The sequence below is a fragment of the Petaurus breviceps genome, unplaced genomic scaffold (genome assembly GCF_028583685.1).
Source record: "Petaurus breviceps papuanus isolate PSGF00001 unplaced genomic scaffold, PetGlider_PUasm1.0 80, whole genome shotgun sequence".
Classification (NCBI taxonomy): Eukaryota; Metazoa; Chordata; class Mammalia; order Diprotodontia; family Petauridae; genus Petaurus; species Petaurus breviceps.
This window is the reverse complement of record NW_027186540.1, coordinates 5,968,565-5,991,044: the sequence shown is the minus strand read 5'-3', so window position 1 is coordinate 5,991,044 and position 22,480 is coordinate 5,968,565. Positions and strand designations below refer to the sequence as shown.

At 36.5% G+C, this 22,480-nt stretch overlaps 1 protein-coding gene across 4 annotated transcripts in view; it reads right to left on the bottom strand.

The window, feature by feature from the left end:
• Positions 1-22,480, bottom strand: part of LOC138176001 (pre-mRNA-splicing factor 18) — a 66,897-nt gene that overhangs the window by 23,404 nt on the left and 21,013 nt on the right. For 2 of the 4 annotated variants that reach the window (XM_069106678.1, XM_069106680.1), the window contains exons 2-6: positions 18,512-18,589; positions 18,268-18,294; positions 13,643-13,747; positions 2,398-2,511; positions 205-351 (exon numbers count right to left, since the gene is read on the bottom strand). In XM_069106678.1, coding sequence (XP_068962779.1) covers positions 205-351; positions 2,398-2,511; positions 13,643-13,747; positions 18,268-18,294; positions 18,512-18,589 — 471 coding nt within the window. The remainder of the gene's footprint in view (positions 1-204; positions 352-2,397; positions 2,512-13,642; positions 13,748-18,267; positions 18,295-18,511; positions 18,590-22,480) is intronic. The other 2 variants (XM_069106679.1, XM_069106681.1) reach the window with 1 other exon arrangement.

Sequence of the window (22,480 nt, the reverse complement as noted above, 5' to 3'; positions counted from 1 at the left end):
AATGCTTACTGAAAAGAGTCATTTCAACACTGGCACATCACCTAGACCTAGACACACAGTAGTTATTAAAGAAATAAAAAGAACTCTTCAAATTTTATACTTCTGAACATCAAAATCACTGAGTTTTAAAATGAGATACATATGTCTTGTGAATAAATAATTGCTACAGAACAACTAAATTTCATTGATTTTTACAGAGATTACCTCTAATTCTTCAATAGTGGTGTTTTCTTCATGGACTTTAAGATCATTCTGTGTGTCCTCTTCTCCAGGTTCTTGACCACCAACAATTTCATTAAGGTATTGCTGATCAATCTTATCCAAAGCTGCCTTCAAGTCATTCCTCAAACCCTAGGAACAGTGAAAAGGAAGATATCATTAACACTAAATTTCACTGAGGAAGTTTCATCTTTAGTTTTTAACTAGCTATTTTAATTAGGTTAATTAAACCACACTAGCAAGTACAAATTCTATGTGCATTTTTAAAAAATGAATATATGAAACTGAATTTGAAAGTTTAAATAAGCTTAACTGAAGAAAGTGATTCAAATTAGAACTAAACTTCTTAAAACAGTTACCATTATTGTCCTCACCATTAAATCTTCTAAGCATATCTGGGCTTGAAGGAATAGCTAGTCAATACAAATGCAAACCTTTTGGTAGGAGAGGTTTATGCTAACATCAACTTGATGACTAGACAAAGAAAAGTATCAAGAGAGCTAAAATCTAAGTAATCATCTTCAAGATCATCTTCCATGTCTAGTGCTACAAATTTCTCAAGGAATAGAGACCCAAAGTCTGTACTTACTGAAACTTCTCACACATTTTCTACTTTAAATTTTATATACCTTGTGGTTTTTTACACCAGTCAATTTTCAGGCCCCCACTCTGACCCGAGAGAGCACCTTCTCTCAACATGTGAGATAATAGAGCAACACTGAACATAGGCTGTCCTCACCTCAATTTTCCCAAGTCCCTTTTCTCCTTTCAAAACAAATTCCTTGCTCATCCATCAGAAAACACACAGAATCACCCTCTTGAATGTCACAGGGCTTTACTCTGAGTACCCAACTATGAAAGACTGATAAATTTTAACATATTCTTGTAGAGAAAATATGGAGAAATGTTGTACTACAAGATAGTACAGTAGGTGGATTTGTATTTGGTTGAATAATCTTAGGAAAAGAGTATTACTATATTTAGTGAACTGCTATCAACCTGGAAAGAAGACATCCATAAAAAGGTACACAATCTCATGATATTCTGCACTAATCAATCCACCACTGTGTTTGGTTCTAGGATGTTTTAAAAGGTATGATAGGCAAACTAGAAACTAGAGGAGAATAACCAGAATGATGACAAGTCTGTTAAGTATGTCATAGGAGAAATGCTTAAAAGGACTGGGGATATTTAATCTGGAAAAGAGATAAGTAAGAGCATGTGTTTCTGTATATACTGCAAGGTGGGGAGGGCTTGCAAGAAATAAGAGTTGCCTTCAAATACTTAAAATGGTTGGTATCTGGAATAAAGATTAAATTTATTCTACGTAGCTAAGATGGAACTAAGACAAATGACTAAAAAAGAGGACAGAAAATTTTAGCTCAATTCAAAGAAAAATTTTCTAATAATTAAAATAGGCAAAAAATAAAAATGGGGAACTCATCTAGTTTTAATGAGTTTCCTGTCATTAAAAGTACTCAAGGGGGCAGCTAGGTGGAGCACTTAATAGAGCACTGACCCTAGAGTCAGGAGACCTGAGTTCAAATTCAACCTCAGACACTTGACACTTACTAGTTGTGTGGCCTTGGGCAAGTCACTTAACCCCAACTGCCCTGCCTTCTCCCCTCCAAAAAAAAAAAGGTATTCAAGCAAAGTCTAGATGATGACCTATTAGGATGCTGTAAAGGGGAGCTGAGAGGTTGAACAAGGTGTCTTCTAAGGTCCCTTTTCATTCTACTTGGTAGGCAATATACATTACCCTCCTATGCACTAAACTTATCCCTTAAAATCAGAGAATTATGGAAAAAAATATGTTAAGGCATCCAATTCCACGATACTGTCCTTTTACAAAATAGAATAGTGGAAAGTAAATAGCAAGCATCCAGTGCTGCTATCAAAGGATCAGATGCGCCTGAGACCATGACAGAGATGAAAAAGAAAACTTCATTAACTGCCTATGGAACAGAGCTAGGGCCAGGGAAATAATCTGATTCTATTCTAAGAGCCACTGCCATGATCAAAACTGAATTTGCCAGCAATAACCTGGCAATTAGTACATCCAATGCATACAAGAAAATGTAGTTTTATACACTCTACACATTGCTATACTCTGTTCACACAACCCATTATTTACATATGGAACACCAATATTTATTTGGTTCTCATCTGTCAACTTACCTTGTTAACCTCTGGTGTGAGAATCTCAATCTTTCTTAAACGCTGAAATGCATCATAATCTGTCTCTCCAAACAATCTAACCGGTTCTCCCCTTTCTCTCAATCGCCTGATGACCTAAAAAAAAGGCAAAGAAAGAAAAAAAAAACATCAGCTTCAATAAATTATTCAAGTGTTTAAGACAAGGGGATAAATCATTAAGCCAAACTTGGGTATCCTACATTTTTCCTATTTTAAACAGAAAATAAATGTTTAAAAATGTTGGGCTCTGAATATTGCCCTTGGAGTCAGGAAAATCTGGGTTCAAGTCCTGCCTCTAACACATATTAGCTGCACAGCCTAGGGCAGTTCTCATTGACCCAGGCAACTCTTTTAAGTCTCTGCATGAAGAAACAGTTGCCAATATGCCTTGGTGGAAGGATTTTCCTCACCAAGAAGTTCCTATATGAATAAAATAATAGATCCAGTCCAAAAAATAACAGTAATAAAGTGCTACAATGAAGCACTTGAATGCAATACATTTCTGCGGATTGTAGAAAACATAGTACCTACCAAATACCCAGGAATATATGACCCAAGGGCCAAAATTACTCAGCTCATAATCTTTAATGGGCTGGCAAACCTTTCCACACTACAAATAAAGACACTGAAAATATTCTGGGGATTCTACCAATAAATTATACTGAACTAGACCACTGTTCAGTCATTTTAGTTATGTCTGACCAATTGTGACCCCATTTGGGGTTTTTGTGGCAAAGACACTGGAGTGGTTTGTCATTTCCTTCTCAAGCTCATTTTACAGATGAGGAAACTGAGACAAACAGGGTTAAGTGACTTGCCCCGGGTCACACAGCTATTAAGTGTCTAATGCCAGAACTGAACTTGGATCTTCCTGACTCCAGGCCCGGTTCTCTATCCACTGCCCCCCAGCTGCCCTAAGCATAGACCAAAATATTACTCACAATTACCCAGACATAACACTGATTTATAAAAATTTATGAACAATATCTTAATAGATGTTCACCCTCAATATTCATGATCTCCAAGCTATATAGTGAAACAAAAAGCTTTCCAGGTACAGACTTTTCTAAGGAGATAAAAATCATGCAGAACAAGACAAGAAGCCTCATTTCTACTGTCCTGTCTGCTATCTAAATTGCATGGAAGATGCTTTCAGTGAGCCTATAGAGAATTTAAAACAAAAAGCAGTTCTTTTATACACTTGTGTAATGGTCCATATGAGTCTGAATACAACAGGATAGTGATTTGTCACAACACTTTCTTTCTGAACTCCAAGAAAAGTGAAAATGATATGGTGATGATAATAATAATAAATTAAACACAATTCTATTCATTTTAAAATAAAATAAAGTCTAAAATGAAGAAGGCTAATTTAAATATTCTAAACTAAGCATGAAGTAATCAAGATATTTTTTCAATTCCACTTTTCACCTACTGCTCTACCAGGTTTCAACTCCACAGAACAAGATGCCCCTCCCAGGGTAAGTTCCTCATTTCTAGACTCACCATCATGCTGCGTCTCAAGCCTTGATTAACACTAACTTCTTCTGTCCTCCTCTCCCCTCAGAATGGAGGTATGGAGAGCAAAGTACCAAACCCCTCCTTCACAGAGAGCAGAAACTGGACTCTCGGCTCATTCCACTTTGCATCTGCTGCCCTGCCTGGTTTCAACTCCACTGAAGAAGATTAAGATGCCCCCTTGGTGTTCTCTCCCTCATCTCACTGCTTTCCTGCCTCCTCTGGTGTGTGGTCTCCAAAGCTCTCTATAAGTTTCTTGAGGGCAAGGACTGTCTTTTGATTAATTGTACCCCTACAGCTTAGCATTGCCTGGCAAGTAATAAATGTTTACTGAATTTTTTTGGACTCAAAAACCCATCAAATCTTTTCTTAAGCAGATCCTGTAGAATGAAAAAGGAAGCTAAAATGATTTGAATTTAAGATAAATCCTTAAATATAAATCATAATTTTTAAGACGACAAAAGAGGCATGAAATATGTTGAGAATAAAAAAAGGGTCATAATTGTGGTTAGGTTTCTCTAGTACTTAATTTTAGAATAATTACTGTCAACCTTATTACAGAGTTAAGTATTCTTTTTAAATACAATTCCTGAAGAAACTATAGTCTGTTACGTTAGCAAATTCTACAAGGTGAAAGATTATGACTGTCCTCTTGTTACTAAAATTATAGTGTCATATATTTTTTTAAATTAAGCATGCTGCAGAAGCACAAAAGAAGTAAATTTTATTTGTTCTATAAAGAAAAATGTCCATTTATTCTACATCTTCAAAAACCATGATATCTTGGAGAGAAAAAAAATTGTATCTTTTAAAAAAAATCTGAAAAGGCAAAGGCTCAATGACTGTGCAAAAGATTCTCTGCCCCAGCCTCCACCAACAAATCACAACCCCTCTCTGAGCTGCTGAGGTACTTGCCACAGATCACAGTTATCTGAATCTAAGACTACCTGACTTCGAAGACAAATGCTCCGTCCACTACTATGATTTCCTTTACAATGTCTTTTTTTTTTTTTTGCTTTTTGGAGGGCAATTGGGGTTAAGTGTCTTGCACAAGATCACATGGCTAGGTTTTTTTTGTGTTAAGTGTCTGAGGCCAGATTTGAACTCTGGTCCTCCTGACTCCAGGGCCGGTGCTCTATTTACTGCATCACCTAGCTGCCCCAACAATGTCTCCTTAAAGCTAAATTATTTTCCATTTTAATGCTACATTAATACTAACGTGAGAAGCAGCATGGCATAATAAAGTACTACCCTTGGAGACAGTAAGACCTAGGTCCAAATCTTGCCTCTGACATATCCTAGTAGTATGACCTATTTACACTTGATGGGCCTAGTAGTTCTCTGTAACAATCTGATTCAGTGGAATGAGTTCTCATGTTGAAAAAATAAGAAACCTTTGATAAACTGACAAACAAACATCCTAGAAAGCATATTAGTAGAACTATTAACCATTATAAGGAATTCAATACTACTTTTAAAAAAAAACATTTTTTAAAAATCAATTAGGTTATATGATGACTACAGAAAAGCTTGGAAAGATTTATGTGAACTGACAGAAAATGAAATAAGCAGAACCTGGAAACCAATATACAATAACAATGTAAATAGGAAAAAAAATACAAGACAACTGAAACTGAATGCTGTGAAATTATAATGACCAAGTCTCAAAAAGGAGAAATAAGAAAGCACCTTTTCCCCTACTTCCACCCCAAGTTTCTTTGTGGATAGGAGGAACTATGAATGTGGAACACTCCCCATAATATTAGACCTCTTTGATACTTCATTTAGTTTTGTTGAACCGTTTTTTTTTTCCTTCTTTATTCTTTGTTATACGGAATAAGAGAGGGTTTAAACATGATGTAAAAAAAAATATGAATAAAAATTTATTTTAAGAGACAAGTGGGATATAGAAGTGATATCACATGGTGGAAAGAGCACTAGATTTGGAGTCAGGACCTGGAGTCACTCTGCTTTGCTTGACCATTACTTGAGCAGCCTTGAGAAATCATTATCTCGCTGGGCTTCAAGCACCTTTACAAAAAAGAGAACTGTACTAATGTTAACATCCTTTCCAGCTATGAAATACTATGACTCTGTATAATATCATCTGAGTAACAACCACTAAATCAAAGAATCTTTAGGAGAAACAACCTCATTGGTCATATCCTTGACTCATGACCCAGTCTCTGCTTAAAATAATTTTGTTCTGTTTTTAAAGTTAGTCTGTTTAATTGTTTGGAAACTAAATGTTAGAAAGCTCATCCTTTATAGTGAGCTAGGATAAGAAACAGGGATAACCTTAGGATAGGGGATAGAAAAGTAAAAATGGGAAGAAATCTGGGTCCAAATTCCCCACAGTCAAAATCTTGGGAGACTGAAAGACAGTGGTTATAAGTCAGGCCCTGGGGGGAAAGCTGGACTAAGCTAACCCAGGGAAAGTTCAGTGGCCAGAGGCCCAAAGGATACAACCACATGTCAAGGTGCAGGATTACCTGTACTTTGACACTATTTAGTTATTATGTATTAATTCAAAAGTAGCAGCTCTAGACCAAGGAATGACCATCAGGGTCACATAAGACTAACAGTTTCTAATAATTAAGAGGAGATCTTAGAAGAGAATATTCTAAAAAGCAAAGGAGCCAGATTTACAATCCTAAATAACCTACCCTTAAAGCTGAATATAATCCTATGTGCAGGTAGGTGTAGGGATGGAGAAATGAATTTTTAATGGAACAAAAGACTTTCAAGAATTTCTGATGAAAAACTATGAAACAAACACAAGAGTCCAGAGAAATCTAAAAAGGTGAATTTATTTGAGTACCTGGAAGTAACTGTCTAGTGACCTATTGCTAATGGGAAGAAAATAACAAATGTCTCTTCAGAACCTTAGTATCTTCAAAAGACACTGAGGGAATTAATAAAGAAATCAAAGGTCCTAGGGATTGAATGGTTTTGTTCTGAGGGCTTTAAAAGGGTAAACAGAATATATCAGGGTAGAAAGGAAGAAGGGGGTGGAACTTGTTTCTCAGAACAGAGGTGTCTGAGAAAAGCATACAAATATGGAGTGGGGGAGGAGAGGATAGCTATCAGATGAACCTCACTCCTATCTGGAATGAAGAAAGGAGAGCAGCGCGCGCCCGTGCACGCGCACACACACACACACACACACACACACACACACACACACACACACACACACGAGTTTTGAATGAAAATACATCAAACTCAACAAAGAGACAGGAAGTAATGGGGGAAAGGGATACAAGATGTAAGATAATACTGAAGGGGAGTAACAATACAAACTCTCAGATGCTGCAGGGGAAACTAAAAGGGAAAAGAAAAAAAGAACCAGAATTTAAGAAGGCACCTTAAGCTGCCTGTTAGACAACTGTGGAATGGTTGAACAAATTGTGCTATATGACTGTAATGGATGGAATGATAATTATGACATGAGAAATTTTTTTAAAAGACAGTTACAAAGAAGCCTGGGTAGTATGAACTGATGTAGAGTGAACTGAGCAAGAAAACAACTAACAAAGGACAGCGCTATCGTAGAGAAAGACAACTTTGAAGACCTGAGAACTGATTAATGCACTAAGCAACCATGTCTCAAGAGAACCTACAATAAACCATTATGGAACCCATCTCCTCACGAGAAAGTGATGAAAGTAAAAAGACATGTATTTTGGATCTGGCCACTATCAGGATTCATTTTGCTTGAGTATGCTTGTTTGTAAGAAGGTTTTTGTTTTTGTTTTCTTTCTCTAGATTTTTACTTAAGTGGGAGAGGGGAAAAGTCTAGGCAGGGTGGGGCAGATCTAGCAATAGTGACGGCCAAAAAAAACTGGGCCTTGTAACATTTTTTTAAATGCACAGAATGAAAGGAATTTCAGGTGAAAGCATGGTTTTGGAAGTGAGATACAGAATTTATCTTATATATTTTAACGAATAAAGCTACCATAAAATGGAGACTCACAGTTTTATATAGGATCCTCTTTTTTGTATTACATTGTGTGTAAGGAAATGCTCTTTTGGTTAGTGTTTGAAATTCAAGATAAAATGTTTCCCCCCAAAACTGTTATGTGTTCATTCAACTCAAAATGAGACATTGAGAAACATATAGATTGGGTCAAATATATTGAGCACAATTTAAGAACAAATAAAATCTTAGTATGTGGGAAATGGCTATACATCATTAATAATTCCCTTTTAAAAAGTTGCCAAATTATGGGGCGGCTAGGTGATGCAGTGAATAGAGCACCAGGCCTGGAGTCAGGAGGACCTGAGTTCAAATCTGACCTTGGACACTTAACACAAAAACTAGCCATGTGACCTTGGGCAGGTCGTTTAACCCCAACTGCCCTAACCCCCCCCAAAAAAACCTGCTAAATTAACCACATAACACTAAGGGAAATTATATAATCTCTTTTTTTCTAGACATCATTTTTAAAACATAGGTTCACATCTTAGAACTACCCACAATCTGGCAGTTCTCAAGGGAAGAAATCCAAGCTTTCCACAGGTATAGCTATGTTCTACAAATAATTAGAAATGCAAATTCAAGCAACTCTGATGTTGTACCCTCACAGCCATAAAATTGGAAAAGTTGACAAAAAAGAAAAATGACAAATGTGAAAGATGCTGAAGGGAAAACGTGACATTGATGCCCTATTAGTGGAGCTGTGAATTGGTCTAGTCCTTCTAAAAAGCAATTTGGAAAATGTACAAAAAGTAACTAAACTGGCAATGTGCTCTGACCCACTGATACCATTACATATAGGACTATGACCCACAAAGATTCAATAAAAAGGAAAATGTTCTACTTGTATAAAAATATTCATAGCCATTCTTTTTTGTAAATGGCAATAAACTGGAAACTAAAGAGTTGCCTATCAATTGGGCAATGGTTGAGCAAATTATAGTATATAAATGGAATCAAATCATTTTGCTATAAGAAATGATAAAAGATGTTTTCAGAAAAACTTCAGAAGATCAGTATGAACTGAGACAAAAAAAACTGTGTCTAAAAGACACAGAAACTCAAAAGAGTGAATGAAAAGATCCCTAAATTGAAGTTAAACTGCAAACTGAAAAACCAAAAATGGTGCTGGACAGGGGGTCGGAGTCAAGATGGCGGAGTAGAAGCACGACATTCCCACTGCTCCCCCTTCCACCTTCCCCAATCCATGTAAAAAGGGGACTCTAAACAAACTTTGGAGCTGCAGAACCCACAAAATGACATAGAGAAGCTAACCTCCCACTGAGGACAGCTTGGCAGGCTGACAGGAATCAGCCAGCACAGCACTCTGGGAGCCGAGCCCAGCCCCATGCAGAGGCTTTAGCCCCAGGGCAGGCCTGACCAGCCACCGGCCAGAGGGACTCCAGATCAGCAGCACAGATGCGAAGGACAAAGTGAGAGGTCAGTGCAGTCTGGACTTTGGGACCCAGTAAGTGGGAATGCATGGCTAGAGGGATTCCAGATCAGCAGCAGCTGTGACTGTTTCCAGATTTATCAACACATAGATGCGAACGACAAAGTGAGATGTCAGTGCAGGCTGGACTTTGGGACCCAGTAAATGGGAGTGTGTGGCCGCTGAGAAGCTGGCACAGCCAGCCAGCGCCATGTGGCAGCTTCAGCTCCTGGCCTACAGAGTGTAGGGGGACCAAGCACCAGTCTGAGGGGTAATCGCTCTTGTTTTAACCTGCTTGGATCTGGACTGCAGTCTAGGGTGGAGGTCCTGGGGTGTGTATCCAGCTTGCCAGAGCGTGTGGAGACCTCAGAGAGGGCACCCATATAATACCTCAAGCAGCTGAGAAAACCCCAGCATTTGGGACGAAAGATCCCCTGTCTGGTGGAAGAGTCCTACTGTCACAAAAAGCCCAGGGGGCGACATGACCAGGCAAAGGAAACAAAGCAGACAAAAGATTCCAACATTAGACTCCTATTTTGGAGACAAAACGGAGCAAAGCATGAAACAGGAGGAGGAAGACAGTGAAGTCAGAACTCCTGCACCAAAAGCTTCAAAGGAAAATATGAGCTGATTACAGGCCAGAGAGGACTTTAAGAAGCAGATAAGAGGAGGAAGAATTGGGAAGAGAAATGAGAACAATGCAAGAAAATTATGAAATGGAAAATAACACCTTAAAAAATAGATTAACTCAAATGGCAAAAGAGGCTCAAAAAGGCAATGAGGAGAAGAATGCCTTAAAAAGCCGAATTTGCCAGATGGAAAAATCATCTCAAAAGCTCACTAAGGGGAAACATTCCTTCAGAATTAGATTGGAGCAAATGGAAGCTAATGACTTGATGAGAAATCAAGATGCTGTTAAACAGATCCAAACAAATGAAAGAATAGAAGGCAATGTGAAATATCTTATGGGAAAAACCACTGACCTGGAAAATAGATCCAGGAGAGATCATTTAAAAATTATTGGACTACCTGAAAGCCATGATTAAAGTAAGAACCTAGAAAAATCATCCTCCAGGAAGTTCTCAAAGAAAACTGCCCTGATGTTTTAGAACCAGAGGGCAAAATAGAGGTTGAAAGAATCCACCGATCACCTCCTGGAAAAGATCCCAAAAAGAAAATTCCTAGGAATATTATAGTCAGGTTCCAGAATTTTCAGATTAAGGAGAGAATATTACAAGCAGCCAGGAAAAAACAACTTGAATATTGTGGAAACACAATCAGGATAACCCAGGATCTGGCAGCTTCTACACTGAGGGATTGAAGGGCTTGGAATATGATATTCCGGAGATCAAAGGAGCTGGGATTAAAACCAAGAGTCACCTACTCAGCAAAACTGAGTATCATGTTTCAGGGGAAAATATGGTCATTCAGTGGAATAGAGGACTTTCAAGCATTCTTGCTGAAAAACCAGAGTTGAATAGAAAATTTGACACTCAGATACAAGAAGCAAGAGAAGCATGAGAAGGTAAACAGGGAAAAGAAATCATAAGGAACGTATCAAAGTTGAACTATTAACATTCCTACATGGAAAAACAATAATTGTAACTTATGAAACTTTTCTCAGTAGTTGAAGGGAATAGAAATATATATATATATATGTCTATATATGAGGGTATATGGGCATGTGAATACATATGTGAATGTGTGTATATATGTTTACAGGTATACATATACAGAGGGCACAGGACCAATTTAACAGGAAGGGATGATACTTAAAAGGTGAAATTAAGAGGTGAGAGAGGAATATAATGAGAGCAGGTAGGGAGAGACAGAATGGGGTAAACTATCTCATATAGAAGAGGCAAGGGAAAATGGTTACAATGGAGGGGAAGAATAGGAAGACAAAAGGGAATGGGTCAACCTTATTCCCATTGAATTTGGCTTGAGGAAGGAATGAAATACACACTAAATAGGTATCTCACCCTCCAGGAGAGTAGGGGGAAAAGGGGATGAGAGGGGAGATGATGGAAGGGAGGACAGCCCTGGGGGGGGGGAAGGGAGGGAAGTTGGAAGCACCCACTTTTGAAAAGGGACAGGATCAAAGTAGAGAATAGAACAAGTGGGAAGTGGGATAGGAGGGAGGGAAATATAGTCAGTCTTTTACAATATATCTACTTATTATTTTGCATTAGCCACACATGTACAACCTATACTGAACTGCTTATCTTTCCAGTAAGGGTGGGTGACAAGGGAGGAAGGGAATGAATGTGGAATTCAAAGTTTTTAAATCAAATACTCAAATATATATATACATATATATATACATATATACTATTATTAATATTATTTTACATGTAATTGGGAAATAAGATATACAGGCACTGGGGCATAGAGACCCACTGGAAAAGTCGAAAGGGTTATGGGAGAAAATATGGGAGAGAGCAGATTGGAGGAGGGGATATCCTGTGGGACTGCTATTTTGGGGCGGTGAGTAGGGGAAAAATGGGTAGAAAACTCAAAATCTGGTGGAAATGAATGATGTAAATCGGAAGTTAATAAAGCATTTGAAAAAAATGGTACTGGACAACAAATGATAAAATAAAGTTTGTGGCAGACTCAGGAGACTGCTAGAATAAAATGGTATTATACATTGCCAGGTCACCCACAATTCCTAAGAATTCATAATGAAACAAGCTATCAAACCCCTGGATAATAAAAGTGATGGCCTAAATATATAAAATATTTTTTGACATGGCGACTGTGCATAATTTTTATGAGGATTTTTTTTTTCTTTCATCTAGGGGAAGAAAGGTAAAGGCCTGATAACTAAAAAATAAGGTTTAATTTTAAAACAAATAAAAATATTCACCCATAATCCTCCAGATTCCTTTCAGCTCCAGTATGATGCAATTATTCTAATTTCAGGCAGAGAGAAATTTCAGTACTAAATAGCAAAGTTAGCCAAGGATGAACAGGATGTTAGTTATAGCACATGGCCCCTAGTTACCTATTCAGTGCTCCTTTCACTAATTATAACATAAGTATTATATATTATAATGTAATACAATAATGTAATATCCTTGAGTTGCATTCCCTAAAGGTAGGTACTATAGTTTCCTCCACATTCTATCAAATATCTAGTACAGCCTGATTTGTGGATTTCCAAATGATAAGCATAATGATGATTAAACCTTTATGATACTTATCTGGAAAGAGAACGTCAGAGTAATTGATTTTTATGACAAACTGATATTTCAATTTTCTAAAAATATATGGAAACAAAATTGCTAAATTCCTACAAATACAACAGTTCATCAATCAAAAAATCAAACTACAACTGTCAATAAAACACTGTCATCAATTTAATAAGGAAAGAGTACTGGGGTCAGAGGATAGGAGATAAGGTTGTGAAAGAGGCAGTCAGAACTCAGTTCTATCAAGTCTGAGAAAAAAGAGCAACACAGATACATACACGCACGTATATATAGTTTGACAAATACAAAACAAGCATTCATAAAAGAATAGCAGAAGAGTAGATAGGTAAAGGTACAGGAGAGCAGCTGAGTAGATAGGACAATAACTGTAAAATATTGATTTAGTATAATGGAAAGAACACTGTATTGGTCTCAAAAACAAAAGTCTTAAATTTAAGTTCTGGCCCCAATCCTTAATAGCTCTCTAATTCTGAGATAAGTCACTTAACCTTCCTCTGAACTTCAGTTTCTTCAGCTGTTAAATGGGACTAAGACTTAGACTAACTACCCCCACAGGGTTATTATAAGAAAAGTGCTTTATAAATCAAAAGGTGTTTTACAAATTTCAACTATTATCATTTAAACATAATTTTGTAAATGTTTGGACTCGAGCAACTTATACACAAATTGGAAAGTTGTATTCAATTCAGAATGAGAATAAAATCGTGACTATTCATTTTTCATATGAAAGAATTCAGACAATGGTATCAAGAAGGAAAACCAATTAAATTAAATATTTAAATACTTAAGGACCTGTAATTTTGATGGTCCTTCCTCCCCTCTCCTTTACCAACCTAGACTGTAACCCTATTATGACTAAGTGGGGTTTCAGATGCAGCTGAAAAATTCATCATCCTTGAAAGCCAAGCTGGTAATTTGAGCTTCACTCTTTTTCTTAGTTGCATGCTATTTCTATTTTGACAGATAACCTATACTGAATCAAATACATGCAACCAGCTAGACAAAGCTAAAGATAAATACAAGCACAGAAAAGATACATTAAAACATATGCACATTTTACTACCAATTAACACCCAACCTTACCTCTTGCCTCGAAAGAGTCATGGGCAATTTTTCCTCTGCCAATTCTAGTTCTAATACTGGATTGGATGAAGTTAATGGTTTCTGATCCTCTTCTTTCGGCTGTACCTATGCAAAAGAAATTCAGCTTACATAATATTCTATAGTTAATATTTATCATTATTTTATCAGTTTCGTCAATTTTTTCATCAAATTGAATATAAATCTCAATAAAAACAAGTGGGGGGGGGTTTAAATACTCTTCTAAAGAAGTCTGTAAATGAACATGCTTCTAAGTGTTTCATAGTAAAAATATCAAATTTATCAACCTAAGTGAAATTACAAAGACTACACACACATAGAAGGCATTCGTGATACAGAAGAGTAACACATGACAGTCTCCCAAACAAAAAAAAAATTTATAAAAAGCCATAAAATTTGGACTTTATGCAGAAGTTATTTTTTCCAAAATAAAATTTAGCAGGATTTTTTACAGTCATATATTCTTAATAAAGAAATGAACTGGGGACAGATAGGTGGTACAGTGGATAGAGCATGGGCCTTGGAGTCAGAAGGACCTGAGTTCAAATCCAGCCTCAGACAACTGACACTTACTTACTAGCTGCGTGACCCTGGGCAAGTCACTTAACCCCAATTGCCTCACCAAAAAAAGAAAATAGAATAAATGAACTGTTCTTGTAAGGTGATCAAATGTCCTATTTCCGTTGTTACATATGTACAATCCAACAAATAGAGAAAGGAGTCACCATCATCCCTAATACATTTTTACCTTATTCTGGCCTCATCCTAAAGAATAAGGGAAGTCAAATGTTTTATAGCAGTCTGTGGCCAGTGAAGTCACAAAATCCAACTTTTTTATACTTAAAAAAATTATTTCCAACTATACCAAATACATAGAGACCACAGAGGCCACATCTGGAGAAATGCCCAAGAGTTTGTAGGTCTGTTTTAAATAAACATTCCACTGTTCTAGAGAACATTAATAGAATAGTTATTAAAAACGTTCATTTATTCATGCCACATGAGTAGATATTCTTCCTCTAAATTTTTAGGGAAAATTCCTTCACAGATTAAGAGTTTCTTTTCCAAAGTACAGTTTTGGAAAACTGAGCTGAAAAAGATGGATAGGGTCTGGACCATTTTCACAAAGGAGGAAAGTTTAGGTAGAGTCAAATTGTGAAGGTCTTTAAATACCAAGACGGAGTTCATAGTTTATCTTAGAGGAAACAGGGAGTCCATATAGATTTCTGAGCAGGGCAAGTAATATAATTAGACCTGGGACTGAAGAATATTATTTTAGCAGCTGTGTGGAAAATAGATTGGAGATAGAAAAGACTGGAGGTAGGGATACAAAGTGGGAAGCTATTGCAATAATCCATGTAAAAGGCAATGAACTACTTAACTAAGATAGTGGCTGTGTAAGTGAAGAAAAGGGAATGGGTGGTTAGAAGAGATATTGTCAAGAGAGAATCAACAAGATATGGCAACTAATTACATATGGGAGGCAAAGGAGAGAGAAGACTCAAGGACACCTCAAAGTGTTAACTCAAGTTATTGAAGAATGAGTTTAACTGAAGTTTGGAGGAGGGGCTAACAGAGGAGGTGAACAGTTATCCCTTCCATATCGCAGTGGGTAGGGGTACAGTGTCCACACTTTCTGGAAAATCTGCATAAAATTCTTTGGCCCTCCCTTTGTACCTGAGAAGTCTCAATTTTTTCCTCTTTATTTTATGGGGTGTTCACAGTACCTTATTGTAATTTGGGTCAAGTATTTTATCATAGGTTCTGTGTAGTCTGTTGGTCCTTTTTATGTCATCTATGACTTCTACAAATCTCTCAAAAAATTGCCATTTAATTTCTTACCACAATGGAAACCATAATGGAGAAAGTTGCAATGTGGAAGGGATAACTATATATCCATTCTAGGCAGGATGAGGTTTGAGACACCAATGAAATATAGGTAGAGGTTTCTACTAGGAAGCTATTAGTATGAAATTGGGATTAAAAAGAGAGTCTGAAACTGTATATATAAATTTGAGAGATTATCTACAAAGGAATAATGACTGAGTACAGAGGAAGGGTAATGGGTTCACAAAAAGAAAAAGTAAAGAAAGAGGAGAGGGGTGCTAGGTGGCACAGTGAGTAGAGTGCCGGCCTTTGGAGTCAGGAGGACCTGAGTTCAGATCCGACCTCAGACACAACACATAAAAGCTAGTCATGTGACCTTGGGCAAGTTACTTAACCCCAATTGCCCTCCAAAAAGCAAAAAAAAAAAAAAAAAGAGAAGAGACCAGGACAAAGCATTTGAGACATTCACATTTGATAGACAGATCTATTATGATCCAGCAAAGGAGACTAAAATAAAAGGTCAGACTAGTAATCAAGTAGTCAAGCCAGAAAAACATGGAAAATGAGGGAGGACAAACTATCTAGAAGGAAGTGGCTGACAGTGTCAAAAGTTGGAGAAAATTCAAAAAGGATGAGGAATGAGAAAAGGCTAGTGGCTAGTGACTTCTTCAAATGGCATTCAGTAGTACATAATAGGGAAGAGAAAGTGAAAGGGACTGATAACCAAAATTGGGGTTTGGGAAGGCATAAACAGGACAAAGGACGAGGGATTCAAGGAGAGAAAACAGTGCCTAGTAGAAAACAGTGCCTAGTTAAATAGTTTCAAATATAAGGTCAAGACTAGGAAGGGAGGAAAGGAAGGTGAGGATGGTGGAAATGACCTAGGAGAAGAGGAGTTCAGTAACAGAATAAGTTTAGGAGGAATAAGGCAGAGGATAGAGAGGGAATGAGAGGAGGCTATGATCATAGGGGGAGATTTGAGAGTTCTGGATCATGGGATTAGAACACTTATACGTGATGATAAGATCAAGGGCTTGACCATCTCTGATTGTGACTGAGGTGGAGTAAAGGTATAGATTAGAGTGTGTTAGTTAATAAAATGGGATGCCATTAATCTAGTAGTACTATGTAGAGAGCCCTGAATTTGGAATCAGAGAATCTGGGTTCAAATCCTGGCCCTGTTACTTACTACCTATTAGATCTCTGACAAGTTACTACACCTCCTCTGGGCCTCAGTCTCCTCATGTGTAAAATAAGGGCTTGGCCTTGATGACATCCAAGATGGAAAACATCCTTCCAGCTCTAAATTTATGAGAAAGGAATAATATTTGTAGGAGGACAGAAGTAACAACTATACAAGGAACACATTTCCACTGCAGGAAAAAAAATAAAAAGCTCTTTAGAAAGTCAGGCCTGTGTTTCCTACTTGGGAACAGAGATAGATATTCCCAGGTCCAAAAAGGTATTCACAAACTGCAAAGAAAAATCTTATTTTTTATTATAAAATGACAGTTAATAGCTCTAGGGAAAAGATCTGAGACATTCTGTCAACTGAGCTCAAAATTACAAGCAATATCCTTCCAGTAATTATCTTGCTTCAGTGTTCTCTCTTCACAAGCAAATAAAATACATATCACTAAGATTATCTAAGCAAAAGCATCCATTATTTTAAAAACATTATTCTCTACTTCATTAAGCTAAAAAGGAACAGAGGGATCTAGGAGGGCATGGGAAAATGTACTAAATATATAGTTAATGCTTTCTTGGATCAAGTCTAAATCAGAGAAACTGGTAGTAGCAAAAAAGTAATCCAATACTTGCTACTTAATTTCCCACACTAAGAACAAAGGAAATAAACACATGTACAAAAAAAGTCAGAATTCAAATAGTGTTTGCTATGTGATGCTATGAGAAACACAACTACTTTCTCTTTAAATATAAATCTTCTCACCAAACACTACAAAAAAATACCTGAATACATATATAAACTGTAGGCATTCCTCATGCTGTCTTCAAAACGCTAGTATAATGTCTTTTCAGAAGTCTTCCTTCCTATATTACATGCATAATAGTAACTACATTCTAATAACTAAAACTGAAACCTTGCAGAAGATTAAGTGAAATTCTTCCAAAAGGTCCTTTAACTTTAATAGAAAAATTGTCAAGGCTACAGAAAGTCTTATAGTACAATTTTAACTTAACTCCTCTCAACCCCATAAAAGCTAACCCTGTCAACAAAATAAGTTTAAAGATAATTTCTATCATGCTACTAAGAGGTACAGACAAAGCCTTCCCAATGATTCATTTCTTTCAAAAGTGCAGAGTTTAAAATTAGTGCTTGAAATGTGTTGTCCTATTAAACAAAAGCACATAAATGCTATGTAGCACCATTTTTCATGCACTGGATCTTCAGGGCCAAATATGAGCTATTAATACTATAAAATACCTGTTTAAAACCATAACAAATGATATGTCTATCCATCTTTAAACTTTTTTTTAGTATATTATGTTTTGCTTTTGTTTAATTTGGGGATACTGGTGATGGTCATGGCCGAGGAGATTAACATAGCCCAGAGTCAGATCCAGTACTTATGTCCACAGAAAAAAAGGCAAAATTTAAAAAAAAAAAAAAATTCAAGCTTTGATCTCAAGCCATTTCATGCTACTCACAAAAAGCCAAACCATAACACAAATTCCAGAGCCAATATCATGCATGTTCTTCCTGCATTTAAAAATGCTTGAAAAAAAAACAAAACAAAACATATACCAAAAACTCATACCTCTCCAGTTGGCTTCTCATTTACAGGCTAATGTATAACAATGACAAATTGAACAGAGAACAACAATTTATTGTCATTTTTAAAATGTCCAAACACATTTTGAATAAATATACATTATTTTAACATAACTCTTAAGGTTATAAAAGTTGCATAACAGTTCTGATATGTACTGGTAGAGGGAGATTTCCCATTGGGAGCTCACTTTATGATGAAACGGGTCTAGACAAAAACAAAAAATTCATACCTTGTAGCCACATCTTTCAAAGTATGCCTCCTCTTCTTTTTTGGCAAGTTCACTACGTTTGAAATATCTTTTACTTTCCTATTGGAAAGAAGTAAATAGGTTAATACAACTCTTAGACAACATTTCCTGTCACAGTGCCAATAAGTATTGATCCCAGCAGTTTAAAAACTGTCCCCAATGCTTCAATTCCATCAATGTCTAGCAAGTTAAGTAGATTTCACCAATTTTCAAAGTACCGATGTGTGAAAATGCAATAGCTTTTTAGCATGTGTTCTTCAGGAAATAAAGTAAGGCAATAGAATGAAACTCATAGATTTCATCTTCTTTGATTTAATTTTGTAGTTTTATTTGAAAGATAACCTTTGCAAAAATGATTCATGGTTGATCAAACATAATGGAATACTTAAATTACTATTCCCTGCTAACTCACACAACCACAGATAACATATGGTATGTGTATTATACGTGTCAAAATCCTATTACAATGAGCTCCAAGGGACTGCCCAAATTCTTTTTTGCCATTTGGAATACCTTTGATTTCTTAAGATATTAGGTAGGGCATATAGACTGTGTCTAGGGAATATTTTTTTGTTACAGATTTCTAGAATGGTACTGTAATAGAATTTGATGCTATGAAATATTCTTCAAATCTGATGTAGCTAAAAAGAGAGATGAACAACAAGCAATTCTTTTTGTACTACCAACAAACTTACCTTTAATTTTTTTCTACAGAAACTACATGTGTGGGACCTGTTTCTAGCTGCAGCTCTTTCTATTAGACATCTGTTCACAGCATCTTAGATTCACAGGTAAAAAGGACTGTTAGAGATCATTTAATGCAACTCTTCTCATTAAAAAATAAGGAAGGGGGCAGCCAGGTGGCACAGTGAGTAAGAGTGCCAGCCCCAGAGTCAGGAGACCTGGGATCGGTTCTGGGCTCAGATACTTAACACCCACACAAAATATCTGGCTGTATAACCTTGAGCAAGTTACTTAACCCCAATTGCTTAAAAAAAAAAAAGATAAGGAAAATGAGACCTAGACATGCTGAATGCCTAAGTGGTAAAGTCACAGATCAAACCCAGGAAGGTCTTCTTGCTCCAAAACTAGCCATGCATTCAAATGACCACCTCCCTATGCCTTAAGGTTTTTATATAGCACTTGGGCTGGCAAAGACAAAGTGAGCAGTCACTTTAGGTGATTCCCATTCATGAGATATTTTTAAAGGGAATCTACTCAATTTTCTTATACAGATTTTAGCCTACACATTAGTAAGAACTGAAATCTACCAACCACCTATTAATATCCACTTAACTGACAGCCATCACTCTTAATATTGGATGATCTCCTTAAGCAGATATCATTGATAATGACTTCCTTTAGAATCCTATTTACTTTATGCATTTAAAAACTATATTCTGAGAGGGATCGATAAGCTTCACAAAACTGCCAAAGAAGGTCTAAGATGATTTAAAAAAGGAGGTGGGATTAAGCCCCTTCACTTTTCACTATGCTTCAGTTTCCTTATCTATAAAATGGGGATGGTTGTTGTGAGGATCAAATGAGATGCTTGAAAAGTGTTTTACAAATATCAAAGGGCTATATAAAGGCTGGTTATATTATCATCACTTATTGATACCATTAAAATACAATTACAAAATTTCTGAGCAGGAACAGATAATTTATTCTAATCCCTTAATTTTAGAGATAAGGAATCTAAGGCTCAGAAAGATTAAAGATATGCAACTAATTAGCAGGAAATGCAGAAGTAGACCAAAGTTCTATAGAATCCCAAAACCATTTTGTACTATGCTACCTAATATTTACAAGGAATTTCATATCTTTTTAAAAGCACTTCACGTTTCATTTGACATTTAAAAAAAATCTGTGACGTAGATGTAGCTAATATCCTTTCTACAATTTTACAACAAAGTGATTGAGATTCCGAGATTAAGTGACTTATCCATAATCATATAGCCAGTTAAGGAGCAATACTAAGAGAGAGCAGCCAAGTCTTGGTTCTTAGTTCAGTGCCCTTTTCACTGCAATCCAATAGCCTGTGAAATTACACTTCAAGATGGTTTTTATTATTTGTTTTAATCATCTGCTTATAATTATTCTATTAAATAAAAAGGGCTGTGATACTAATTAAGGAACATATTTCTTGACAATCATATTATCATTCATCTTGTGCTCCAGGGTAATTTAATTCTTGTGGACTGGCTGTGTTCTAGTGAAAATAATTCCATCTTATCAACCAGTACATGCATGGCCTTGGGTATATTAATGAAACAGTTCAAAAAGCCCTACTTAATATCTGTGCCAACTTTAAGTCCTCAACCATATCAAAATTCGAAGATAAATTGTCTTGGAAAACGCAAGCATGATGAGGAGTAGCATGCCACATTGGAAGGGCATACTATAGTATCATCTTTGAGAGTCATGCTAGCCAAGATTCTTTTTTTCCCCTTCTTCAAATCTGTCAACTAATAATTTGACAGCACACTACCAAATATGCAAGAACTAATGAGTTTTCAACTCTAATGCCAATGAAAATCTGTGGTTCCATATGTGGTTCCCCTTGTGAGATGGTCTAGTACGCAAGTTCGATCTTGCTCAGAATTATTTCTAGTATACAATTCAAAATCTATTGCATGTCTGGCAATCAAAACCATACAGCAGATCTTGATGGATTATCTCAAAATCTTTTTAGAACATTCCTAACCTATTCAAGTTAAAGGAATTGCTCAAAGAACCAGAAATATAGCACTGGCTTCTCAGACAGAAGATGGTAGCTTCTTTGAAAACCTGACACATTTCAAAACACCTGACTCATATATTGTAGGAAAACAGAACAAAAACCAAACTAGAAAATTCAAAAGCTAAGAGGACGTTTAGAAGACAGGATTAAAAATCTAAGTACAAACACAATGACTTAGGTTATTAATGAGCCATAACAACTAAAATGACAAGTTCCAGTCTTAAGTGAAGCTTAAGCAAATCTTAACAAGTAGCAATTGGAAAAATTTACAGATTGCCTCCAGGAAACTGAAGGCTGTAAAACTATTTAAATATAATAATTCAATTGAGAAATAAGTTCTGTAAGCAATAAGAGAGAACTTCAAATACAAAGGAAAGGACATTAGAAAACTACAAGACCATTATGCACCCACTAGAAAACATAGGAGATTGGAAGGAATCATGCATTCTGAAAAGCAATGGAGTTCAGGATACAGTCCAGAGGGACCTACCCTATAAATCTGAATTTAACCAATACATGAACAAAGATGGCCATTCAATAACAAAGAGGAATTTAAAATATTTTGGAAAGAAAACTAGAAATGAAGAGATTATTTGCTTCTTGAACACCCCAAACAAAAGAAATACAGGAATGAATAAATGCAGCAGTCAAGGATAGCAAGAGTAACAGCAATAGCAAAGGTAAAGGCAGAAATCTGGGAGAAAGCAGTGAAAAGAGGTAGACAGGGGGCATGCATTATGGACAGAATCTGGAGACACGTTGCCTATCAGTGGATGCGTATAGGTCAATCAGTGGAACTACATTATAACATGAGGGGGTATGTGAAAATAGAGGAGAATAGGGGAATGGAGAAGAGTATGATGTGCCAGGGTCAAATTAAGGGCCAGCAAAGAGAGAAAAGTGGTCTTGGTCTCAGAAAAAGAAAAGCCTACAGGAGAAGATGAGAAAGTAAAGAATGAACTGGGGGCAGGGCTGGGAGTCAGAAGTGGGGAAGACGAAGACCTTACTTTAGTGGTAGAATTCCAATGAAGAATGTTCCTATAAATAAAGAGAGATGGTCTTTGAGGGAAGATGAGGACCTTATACTAAGTATGGCCTGGTGTTTGAAAAGCCTAATTGTTCTACATGGGGACGAGAGGGAAGTAGGGAAGAAGTTAGAACTCCTGGGGGCAACAGATGTCTGGAGGAGTGAGAGAGCATGGAGTCAG